Source organism: Gymnodraco acuticeps, unplaced genomic scaffold (genome assembly GCF_902827175.1).
Source record: "Gymnodraco acuticeps unplaced genomic scaffold, fGymAcu1.1, whole genome shotgun sequence".
Taxonomy (NCBI): Eukaryota; Metazoa; Chordata; class Actinopteri; order Perciformes; family Bathydraconidae; genus Gymnodraco; species Gymnodraco acuticeps.
Genome location: NW_022990029.1, coordinates 10,183 through 22,256, shown reverse-complemented (window position 1 = coordinate 22,256; position 12,074 = coordinate 10,183). Strand labels below are relative to the sequence as shown.

Below are 12,074 nucleotides of genomic sequence, written 5' to 3'. Positions count from 1 at the left end.
TGCTAATGAACAAAGTACCATGAGTCCGCTGTGTGGTCCTCTACAGTGCTATAGACAAGTACATGAAGTCCGCTGTGTGGTTCTCTACAGTGCTATAGACAAAGACATGAAAGTCCGCTGTGGTGGTCTCTACAGTGCTATAGACAAAGTACATGAAGTCCGCTGTGTGGTCTCTACAGTGCTATAGACAAAGTACATGAAGTCCGCTGTGTGGTCTCTACAGTGCTATAGACAAAGTACATGAAGTCCGCTGTGTGGTCTCTACAGTGCTATAGCAAAGTACATGAAGTCCGCTGTGTGGTCTCTACAGTGCTATAGACAAAGTACATGAAGTCCGCTGTGTGGTCTCTACAGTGCTATAGACAAAGTACATGAAGTCCGCTGTGTGGTCTCTACAGTGCTATAGACAAAGTATATGAAGTCCGCTGTGTGGTCTCTACAGTGCTATAGACAAAGTATATGAAGTCCGCTGTGTGGTCTCTACAGTGCTATAGACAAAGTATATGAAGTCCGCTGTGTGGTCTCTACAGTGCTATAGACAAAGTACATGAAGTCCGCTGTGTGGTCTCTACAGTGCTATAGACAAAGTACATGAAGTCCGCTGTGTGGTCTCTACAGTGCTATAGACAAAGTATATGAAGTCCGCTGTGTGGTCTCTACAGTGCTATAGACAAAGTATATGAAGTCCGCTGTGTGGTCTCTACAGTGCTATAGACAAAGTACATGAAGTCCGCTGTGTGGTCTCTACAGTGCTATAGACAAAGTATATGAAGTCCGCTGTGTGGTCTCTACAGTGCTATAGACAAAGTATATGAAGTCCCGCTGTGTGGTCTCTACAGTGCTATAGACAAAGTATATGAAGTCCGCTGTGTGGTCTCTACAGTGCTATAGACAAAGTATATGAAAGTCCGCTGTGTGGTCTCTACAGTGCTATAGACAAAGTACATGAAGTCCACTGTGTGGTCTCTACAGTGCTATAGACAAAGTATATGAAGTCCGCTGTGTGGTCTCTACAGTGCGTATAGACAAAGTATATGAAGTCCGCTGTGTGGTCTCTACAGTGCTATAGACAAAGTATATGAAGTCCGCTGTGTGGTCTCTACAGTGCTATAGACAAAGTACATGAAGTCCGCTGTGTGGTCTCTACAGTGCTATAGACAAAGTATATGAAGTCCACTGTGTGGTCTCTACAGTGCTATAGACAAAGTATATGAAGTCCGCTGTGTGGTCTCTACAGTGCTATAGACAAAGTATATGAAGTCCGCTGTGTGGTCTCTACAGTGCTATAGACAAAGTACATGAAGTCCACTGTGTGGTCTCTACAGTGCTATAGACAAAGTATATGAAGTCCGCTGTGTGGTCTCTACAGTGCTATAGACAAAGTATATGAAGTCCGCTGTGTGGTCTCTACAGTGCTATAGACAAAGTATATGAAGTCCGCTGTGTGGTCTCTACAGTGCTATAGACAAAGTACATGAAGTCCGCTGTGTGGTCTCTACAGTGCTATAGACAAAGTATATGAAGTCCGCTGTGTGGTCTCTACAGTGCTATAGACAAAGTACATGAAGTCCGCTGTGTGGTCTCTACAGTGCTATAGACAAAGTACATGAAGTCCGCTGTGTGGTCTCTACAGTGCTATAGACAAAGTACATGAAGTCCGCTGTGTGGTCTCTACAGTGCTATAGACAAAGTACATGAAGTCCGCTGTGTGGTCTCTACAGTGCTATAGACAAAGTATATGAAGTCCGCTGTGTGGTCTCTACAGTGCTATAGACAAAGTATATGAAGTCCGCTGTGGTGGTCTCTACAGTGCTATCGACAAAGTACATGAAGTCCGCTGTGTGGTCTCTACAGTTGCTATAGACAAAGTACATGAAGTCCGCTGTGTGGTCTCTACAGTGCTATAGACAAAGTATATGAAGTCCGCTGGTGTGGTCTCTACAGTGCTATAGACAAAGTATATGAAGTCCGCTGTGTGGTCTCTACAGTGCTATAGACAAAGTACATGAAGTCCGCTGTGTGGTCTCTACAGTGCTATAGACAAAGTAGATGAAGTCCGCTTGTGTGGTCTCTACAGTGCTATAGACAAAGTATATGAAGTCCGCTGTGTGGGTCTCTACAGTGCTATAGACAAAGTATATGAAGTCCGCTGTGGTGGTCTCTACAGTGCTATAGACAAAGTATATGAAGTCCGCTGTGTGGTCTCTACAGTGCTATAGACAAAAGTATATGAAGTCCGCTGTGTGGTCTCTACAGTGCTATAGACAAAGTATATGAAGTCCGCTGTGTGGTCTCTACAGTGCTATAGACAAAGTACATGAAGTCCGCTGTGTGGGTCTCTACAGTGCTATAGACAAAGTATATGAAGTCCGCTGTGTGGTCTCTACAGTGCTATAGACAAAGTATATGAAGTCCGCTGTGTGGTCTCTACAGTGCTATAGACAAAGTATATGAAGTCCGCTGTGTGGTCTCTACAGTGCTATAGACAAAGTACATGAAGTCCGCTGTGTGGTCTCTACAGTGCTATAGACAAAGTATATGAAGTCCGCTGTGTGGTCTCTACAGTGCTATAGTTGGACAGTGTTTTGGGTTCATCTGTCCATCTCTGCTGAAGATGCAGCGCTGCAGTGGTCCTCCCTGCTGTCCCTCTCTCTGTATGTCCCTCTCTCTGCTGTCCCTCTCTCTGTATGTCCCTCTGCTGTGCCTCTCTCTGCTGTCCCTCTCTCTGCTGTGCCTCTGTCTGTCCCTCTGTCTAAACCTCTGTCTGTCCCTCTGCTGTCCCTCTCTCTGCTGTTCCTCTGTCTGTCCCTATGTCTGTCCCTCTGTCTAAACCTCTGTCTGTCCCTCTGCTGTCCCTCTCTCTGCTGTTCCTCTGTCTGTCCCTATGTCTGTCCCTCTGTCTAAACCTCTGTCTGTCCCTCTGCTGTCCCTCTCTCTGCTGTCCCTCTGCTGTCCCTCTGCTGTCCCTCTGCTGTCCCTCTCTCTGCTGTTCCTCTGTCTGCTGTCCCTCTCTCTGCTGTCCCTCTGCTGTGCCTCTCTCTGCTGTGCCTCTCTCTGCTGTCCCTCTCTCTGCTGTCCCTCTGCTGTTCCTCTGTCTGTGCCTCTCTCTGCTGTCCCTCTCTCTGCTGTTCCTCTGTCTGTCCCTCTCTCTGCTGTTCCTCTGTCTGTCCCTCTCTCTGCTGTCCCTCTCTCTGCTGTCCCTCTCTCTGCTGTTCCTCTGTCTGTCCCTCTCTCTGCTGTCCCTCTCTCTGCTGTGCCCCTCTCTGCTGTCCCTCTCTCTGCTGTCCCTCTGTCTGTCCCTATGTCTGTCCCTCTGTCTAAACCTCTGTCTGTCCCTCTGCTGTCCCTCTCTCTGCTGTTCCTCTGTCTGTCCCTATGTCTGTCCCTCTGTCTAAACCTCTGTCTGTCCCTCTGCTGTCCCTCTCTCTGCTGTCCCTCTGCTGTCCCTCTCTCTGCTGTTCCTCTGTCTGTGCCTCTGTCTGCTGTCCCTCTCTCTGCTGTCCCTCTCTCTGCTGTTCCTCTGTCTGTCCCTCTCTCTGCTGTCCCTCTCTCTGCTGTGCCCCTCTCTGCTGTCCCTCTCTCTGCTGTCCCTCTGTCTGTCCCTATGTCTGTCCCTCTGTCTAAACCTCTGTCTGTCCCTCTGCTGTCCCTCTCTCTGCTGTTCCTCTGTCTGTCCCTATGTCTGTCCCTCTGTCTAAACCTCTGTCTGTCCCTCTGCTGTCCCTCTCTCTGCTGTCCCTCTGCTGTCCCTCTCTCTGCTGTCCCTCTGCTGTGCCTCTCTCTGCTGTCCCTCTGCTGTCCCTCTCTCTGCTGTCCCTCTCTCTGCTGTTCCTCTGTCTGTGCCTCTGTCTGCTGTCCCTCTCTCTGCTGTCACTCTGCTGTCCCTCTGTCTGCTGTCCCTCTGTCTGTCCCTCTGTCTGTCTGTCTGTCCCTCTGTCTGCTGTCCCTCTGTCTGTCCCTCTGTCTGTCTGTCCCTCTCTCTTACTAGTATTCAGTCCGTGAGAGAGGAGGCCGATGGGTGCCCTTGCTGTTATGTGATTTGTATTGAGTGTAATAGAGACCTCTCTTGAGTAAGTCATGTTTCTTGTTGTTAATTTCCATCTAACTGACGGCCTGTGTTCCCACTTTGAGTCCCACATTTGAGATGTTCTTCCATTCGTGAGTTAAAATCGTTATCCTTGTTTCTATGACAGTTTAGTTATGAACTGCTCATGGTCTCTGCTGGTTTAGACCACACTTTATCATTTCCATTTCAGCCCTACTAACACGGGGCCAAAAGGCGAGTCAGTCAGTGGTTCCATTGGGGCATCCTTTTTTTTTTTTAGCTCCCTGTGAAAATAGTCCCACTGGTTTCCTTCAACCTTGTGCCCTCAATAGCCTGTGTTCATTACATTACATTACATTACATTACATTACATTACATTGCATTTAGCTGACGCTTTTATCCAAAGCGACTTACAATAAGTACATTCGACCAGGAAGACACAACCTTGAAGAAAACAGAATCATAAAGTATATCAGGTTTCATAGAGCCAAACATTTCAAGTGCTACTCAACTGGCTTTAGGTAAGCCAGTCCTTTATTAGTATAAAAGTGCTTCGTTAATAGTTCTATCGCTCGAAGTGGAGTCGAAAGAGATGAGTTTTCAGTTTGCGCCGGAAGATGTGCAAGCTATCTGCCGTCCTGATGTCAATGGGGAGCTCATTCCACCATCTTGGAGCCAGGATAGCAAACCCACGTGTTTTCGCCGATGGGAACTTGGGTCCCCCTCGCAGCGAGGGTGCAGCGAGTCGTTTGGCGTAGTGCACGTGCTGGGGTGTACGGTTTTAACCATGTCCTGGATGTAGGAAGGGCCAGATCCATTCGCAGCACGGTAAGCAAGTACCAGTGTCTTGAAGTGGATTCTAGCAGTTACCGGAAGCCAGTGAAGGGAGCGGAGGAGCGGAGTGGTGTGGGAACATTTAGGAAGGTTGAAGACCAGGCGAGCCGCTGCATTCTGGATGAGCTGCAGAGGTCGGATGGCACATGCAGGTAGACCAGCCAGGAGGGAGTTGCAGTAGTCTAGGCGTGAGATGACGAGAGCCTGGACCAGAACCTGAGTGGCTTTCTGTGTCAGCTGGGGACGTATCCTCCTGATGTTGTAAAGCGTGTATCTGCAGCAACATAACATTGAATAAGCTCAATGTGTAGAAAGTCCTTTTTATCATCAAGGCTCACGTGAACCCACAGCAGGCTCCATGGGAGCATGCTAAAGACACTGCTACTGTTTCTCTCTGAGCATTGGATGAGTGGAATCACCAAGATGTGTAGTTTTGTGTATGTGAGAATCCAGTGTTGCCACATGGTGTTTTAGAGGGAGCTCCAGAGGAGTACAGGCTTGAATTATGCAGCAGCAGAGTGTCATGTGGAATTAAGGACAATGAGTGTTAAAATATGGATCATGGTGTGCGTGTGTTTGTGTGAGAGCAAGAGTACACTTGTGAATGTGCATGTTGGAGGTAGCCGTGGAACTCGGTGTGTGGTGATAGCTAGATCTGTGTATATGTGTTTGAGTGGGAAGGCAGCGTTGTCATATTCACATCTTTAGGAGCCACCGACAGGTTTACATTCTAAACTAGCTCCCTATCATCTCGGGTGTTTGGATCGAGAGCTGCCCTCCATGAACATCCACAGCTATGTGTGCAGGAACACCTGAGTCTCACAGAGGGAGGAAGCAGCCAGTCTATGGCTGCTTTATTTATCATTTGAACATGTCTGTCTCGTCGCCAGACTCGGGTTTTCCCTCTCCTGTAAAAGTGTGTAGCTTTGAACTGTGGAGCAAGGCTGCATGCATTTGCAACATACTGCTCCTCCCTGCTGGGGAGCAGGGAGGACGTTTTCTAAAAGTGTCAGACCCTCAAAATACACCTTGCTAGCCCGGCTAGTGTTGAGGCTCTGGAGATGATGAAATACAGAAAACTAAGAACAAAAGTTTGTAATGGCTGCATGATGTAGTCTGGTCCTTGACCCTGGGTGTGTGGAGGGTCTCACACACCCCTCCGTCAGCTGCTCTTCCTCTGTGTGCCCTGTGGAATAATGAGTGGACAGCATTACCTCAAAGGGTTTTTCAGCAGCGGGCTCTCCATCAGAGAACCTGCTCTGACTGCACTTACCAGCTCAATGTACTGTGTGTGTGTGTGTGTGTGTGTGTGTATTTCCTGAAAGGTCATTTGTCAGAACATCCTCCACCCTCATCATGGTTAGCATACAGCGCTTCCTCCCATGTGGTGATCGATGGTCATGTCTAAATACCAAAAGTTAAACGGCTACTGACCCTCCCCACATGGAGCCCTGGGGAACCCCCCCCCCTCTAAAGCACATGGCTGAACATGTCTGTGCATAAGGTCAGGATGTGCTGCCGTCTTTATGTTTCTTATCATGGTATGCACACTCATGTCTGTTCAACTGTTCACCACACAACTGTGACCTTGAAGCATCCCTCTCACTGGGGCCCCTCACCCACATCACTGATTGTAACTTAAGGAGCACAGGGAGGGGGGGGGGGGTGGGAGGAACATTGACAGAGGAGGAGATGGGAAGCTGCCCCAGAGTGGGATGAAGATGAAGAGAGAGGAGGAAGATGAAAGCTCCACAGACCCTCTCTGCCTCCCCCCTGGTAACCAGTAAATCAGCAGTCGCCATAATAACTGATCCATCCCTCCCTCACCCAGAACAGCAGACACATCCAGCACTCACTCCATACCGATGGCCCTGGAGACGGTTGTTAGGGAGGCCAGATTGGGGGCTAGATGTTGACATCAGTGTTCCAGAAGAGGGTCCTACACATGATGTCAGAGAGGCCCTCCATAATAAACAACTCCTCAGTAAGAGAGAGATCAGTGTCAAACGTGTACGGCAGCTTGAGATACACGACTGAATGTTTGGTCAGGCTGCTTTTAACACTGCAAGTAATACTAAAGAACTGTCAGTGGTGTTTCCTCATGGCTGAAAGGTGTTCTTTCTGAAGAGCTGACACGTGTTGGAGCTGGGAAATGTTTCTCTGATGTAGCCGGATGATTGACAGGTGTCCTGACGCCTGGTGCCGTCAGGGCTCTGATTGTTTAGAGAGCAGGCACTCAGTGTGTCAGTCTGGACTCCTGACGGGGGGCATGTAGTTAATAAACATACATTGGAACATCCATTTGCTAGCAGACATTCAATTATTTCATAGTTTTTCAAAAGAAATGTTATTTTTACAGCTTTTATTATTATTTGATATATACACAGACACTTGTTATTGGAGAGCCTTCTTTGTGCTGGCTGTAGTTGATCAGTTCCCCGTCGTGTCTCTGCAGGTGATCCACAAACACTTCTACCTGAAGCGGGTGGAGATCATGTCTCAGTGTGAGGAGTGGATCGCTGACATCCAGCAGTACAGCAGCGACAAGAGGGTGGGCCGCACCATGTCCCACCATGCTGCTGCACTCAAGGTAATAATACATTTTATTTATAAAGGCGCAGTTCAAGGCTCTTAAGGTTGCCCTACATGTTACACAAAACACTGGTAACGCACTGCAATGACATTACATGTCACCTGTTAGATGCTTTTATCCAAAGCGACGTACATACATTCAGTACTGTGGGCCCCACAGGAGCAATGTTGGGTGAAGTGTCTTGCCCAGGGAACCAATACTGCTCAATGTGTTGAAAATGCACAGTCGGTATTACGGGGTCTTAAGGGGCTTTTCCACTTCCTGTGTGAATATCTTCCACATAAAGTGTACTCTGAAAGAGCCCTGCTAGTGAACAGCTGCAGGGGGCAGGGGCTCTGCAGACCACCCTGGGCCACTCAGTAGCTCATAACATACACAGATACACACACACAATTAGCCACACCCACAAACTGTGTCTGCCTGGTGCTATATAGGCACATTTATCCTCACTGTGAACAATCCAGATGTCACACAGCTGCAGGACCCTGAACACAACACTTTATACTCCTCTAATTGAGTTACCATATTTCAAAGTCAAGTATAAGATCTGATGGACCTTTATTGATCCCCGTAGGGACATGAAGGTGTCATGGCATCAACAGAATAAGGCAGAAACACTTGGAATAATAAAGATAGAAATAATAAGAACACATATGTATTAACAGAATTAATAGAAAGAATGATATGAGTTAAACATTGAACAGGTGAATGTACATATATACAAATATGTAGGTTAAATATATATACACTATACTCAACTGTGTCTAACTTAATTATCAGGCAAGTACGTATTTTGACCATGTCATAATTGTATGCATATTTTCTAACTGCAAGCTGCATTGGGGGGAGGGGGAGGCTGAACACCCTCCTCATCTTTAAAATATTGTTGCCTCCCCCCCTCCTGTATTACCTCATGCTTTGTTATTCTGTCACAGCATGTATCATGAGAGAGCTGTGCTTAATGTTTGCTGTAACATTAACCCCCCCCCCCCCCCCCCCCACAGAGGCACACGGCTCAGCTCAGAGAGGAGCTCCTGAAGCTGCCCTGCCCCGACGGCCTGGAGCCCGACGGAGACAACTTCCCTGAACGCAGCACGGGCCTCAAAGAGCTGCCAGGCCCCCCCGACGCAGAGAAGCCGGGGGGCAGCCAGGACAGCGAGGGCCAGCTATGAGTCCACACCCCCCCCCATCCATTCCCAGCATCACGTCCCCCCCTCCTCCCTCCTCATGATGATTATTACTCTCCAAAAGACTTGATGGCTTCAGAGCACAAGCCACCACTTTGTCAATATTTGTATGTAAAGATCTAATAGCAGATAGCGGGGGGGATGTGGGAGCCGTGAGACGAACTATGAAGTATGCTACGCCCTTATGAAAACAGTCGGAAAACTTTTATTTACCTGTAAAAGAGTGTAAACATTTTGTGCTTTTCCAATTGTGAAATAACCACTGATTGGTATGTTATTAAACTTGTTTATGTATACATAATGGCAGAGAAGACATGACAGATTATATAAGGGAATGGACCTTTTAGAGAAGAATTGTTTACTGAATGTTAATTTCCTTTTTTCTTTTTGACTGTTAGAGCAAGATCAGTTGTAACCAAGGGTTTGGGTCATTCTTTAAGCAAACTATTTAAACATGAGAGAAAAGAGAACAGGATGTGATAAAAGGCCCCGCCCGCCGGTCATCATTGCTTCTTCTGATTTCTCCAGGATCATAGCGCTTTAATATCGGCTGATGGACACATTTTAATGCTATGTTATCCCTTTTACAGGCTCCAAATTAAAAAGCACCATTCTCTGGATAAACGTTTTGTTGCCTCTCAGAAATCTCCATGAGCGTTTTGCATCAACATGACTGTAGATCGTAAGACTGTCAGAGCATCATGGGAAATGTATTCTGAAGGCTTGTGCATGTGTTTTCTGTGCGTGTGCAACAATCCCCAGTGAGATACAGAGCTGTGCCTTTGATCTACACCATCCCACCAAATACTCCAACAGAGTACCTTTACTGATTTCTTTGCTATTTCTACAAAATTAACGATTCTGCTCCGTCTGACAAACTGCTTTGATCTTTTTTTATTATGTCAAACTTCAGTGAAAACAAATGCACTTTCTATTTTACTCACTCCTTAGAACAGTCACATTCTCCTTTTGCTAGGACATTAAATGGAGCTTGAAGTACGGATTGATTGTGCGAATGATTCTTTATGCGTGTCAACAAACATCAGAGAGACAGGAAGTCCTGACAGACATGCAACATCTGAGCTAAATGTGGCCAGTTTAATGACTTCAAAAGTGGATCGTGCAAGGTTGAAAGAAAATCCATCCATTTGCATTCAAATGTGTTATGAATGTTGTGGGATCAATCCGAATTCCTTTATTGGTCCCACAGCGTGACAATATTAAAGAGTAAGCTAACTTATTACATATAGAGAAGAAAAGCACACTGATCATGTTAATGAACAAATAATTAAGACAAAATAAGTACACAAATATGGCTAAAAATTCATAGCAGCAATTAAAAATAAATGATAATAAAACTAAGTGACGGTTACATATTAGTGTTGGGACATTTATACCAAAAAAAAGTATGTATTTCACATAATTGCACAAAGTGAATATTTCCTGGTAATGAAATCTGGGCTTCCTTTACCGTGAGGATTCTGTTTTAAGGGTGGAAGACTAACAACTTCATATCTAGAAAGCGTTGACAAATTCACTTCTAAGATGTAGCTGTATAGTTTAAAAGGCTCTAAAACAAAGCTGCAGAATGTTTGAGTCTCTGGTGACTCGGCGGGCTTCAGCGCCGTTCTCTTTCTGCTTCCCCGGCCCTTCGTCCTGCACACAGAAAGCGTCAGGGGTGAGTGATGGACAATGTAACTGCTGTATAGTCGTCACCAGACTCAAACATGTGTTCTCTCCACTGGCCGCTCAGGGAGCTGCAGCTCTTCTGCACCACAGGGGTCCTGGTTCAGGCCCCCATTGGTCCTAGAATGAGATCATATGTGAGTAGGTCTTTATAGGTGCAAGTGGATACAATTGATACTTTTATTGCCTTTTTTTTTTTTAGATAAAGAAAATAAAGGATCCCAAATAAAATGTACACGGCTTGTATCTTTGCTAAAAAATGTTTGCAATTACATTCTGTAGACAAAAGCTTAAAGGCCATAGAAGAGTTGCAAACATAATTGTTCCAATACTGAAACTCTATATTTCTACTTCTGTGATACCTGTTATTTATCCCTGATTGCACTTGAATGCTGCATTATTGTGAAGATTCAAGTTGGAATACATAATTATACCGTCATGCATTTCAGCTACAGAGGAATAATACATGCATCAGGCAGCTGTAAACTTAGTGCCAACATATTCCCTTTTCCTGGAGCTTTCTACAGCATCGTACACTTCTGAATGGTGTCGTGTCTCTTCATATGAAGTTGACTCCCCTGGTGTCAAATCAAAATACTGTTATATGTCAACAAATACCTGTAATTAATATGTGACAAAAATAAGTCATGAGTAGGAAACGCATCATGACAAGAAAGAGTCCGGTGGAATGTTTTAAAATGTGATAGGAAAACAAAATAATATATTTGCCCAAATACTTTAAAATTCCTGACTGACATGCAGATCGGAGACAACCCACCTGTTTCATAAAAAAAACATGAGTTTTACAAATCCTTGATGGTGCAGATTTGACGGCCAGTGACTCCCTTAAACTAGGACGTTTGTATTTTGGTCTTCTTTTTCACCCTTAATCTGAAGCACATAATAGGGCGGGTGGTAGCGAAGTCCCCGGCAAGACCAAGTGCTACAGAGGTGTCCCTGAGCAAGGCACTCCCCGAGCGCCGTTCATAATGGCACACTGCTCCTAACACTATCATGATTCATGAGTCAAATGCAGAGAAACCATTTTGTTACATAGTACCGGTAGCCTACTGTGTAATGACAATAAAAGGGAAAAAAGATTACATGAGGTGCAGCCCCCTTCAGACATTACTGCAGCAACCTCTGCCCCCCCAGGAGCAGAAGAAAACTCTGAACAGGTGAATGTACATATACATGTTAATTATGCCATTATGAATATGAATGTTCAGTGCAGGTTATTATTGACGGCTCAGGGTTAACCCTTGGTGGTGCAGCCTGATGGCTACGTACACATACAGCAGAGGGACCTGCTAAAAAAAATTAAAAAAAAACTAAACAAAACTACATCATGTGCTGAACATATTTCCGTTGTTTGGTCTCAAGTCAAGACTAAACCTATGTTAAGCCGACAAAAGGCTCAGCAGTTCAGCAGTTCGATTCTGCAGATAACAATAATTGTTGGTCTTTTCAATATTTAATCTTAAAAATAATTTGTCCTCCAAAATACTGACAGGGCTGATGGTGTTTTGGGGACAAAGTATCCCCTGCTTGTGTTTGTAGCCATGCTGAAGCTGTGACACGTTCAGGGACCTGTGGGAGAGAGGAGCACAGGGTGTTGTTATATCCTGACAGATTGATACATTTTCTCTCCCTTCATCCACTCTTTCATTGATAATAGGGGATATATGGTCATGGCTGTAGCCCAGGAAATGAAATTGAAGAGCTTACT

At 45.7% G+C, this 12,074-nt stretch overlaps 1 protein-coding gene across 15 annotated transcripts in view; it reads left to right on the top strand.

The window, feature by feature from the left end:
- birc6 (baculoviral IAP repeat containing 6) overlaps window positions 1-9,662 on the top strand; it is a 118,537-nt gene extending 108,875 nt beyond the window's left edge. For 13 of the 15 annotated variants that reach the window (XM_034215014.1, XM_034215005.1, XM_034215008.1 and 10 more), the window contains exons 72-73: window positions 7,335-7,469; window positions 8,477-9,662. In XM_034215014.1, the coding sequence (XP_034070905.1) occupies window positions 7,335-7,469; window positions 8,477-8,644 (303 nt within the window). In that variant the 3' untranslated portion in view covers window positions 8,645-9,662. The remainder of the gene's footprint in view (window positions 1-7,334; window positions 7,470-8,476) is intronic. The other 2 variants (XM_034215013.1, XM_034215012.1) reach the window with 1 other exon arrangement.
- The last annotated feature ends 2,412 nt before the right edge of the window (window positions 9,663-12,074 follow it).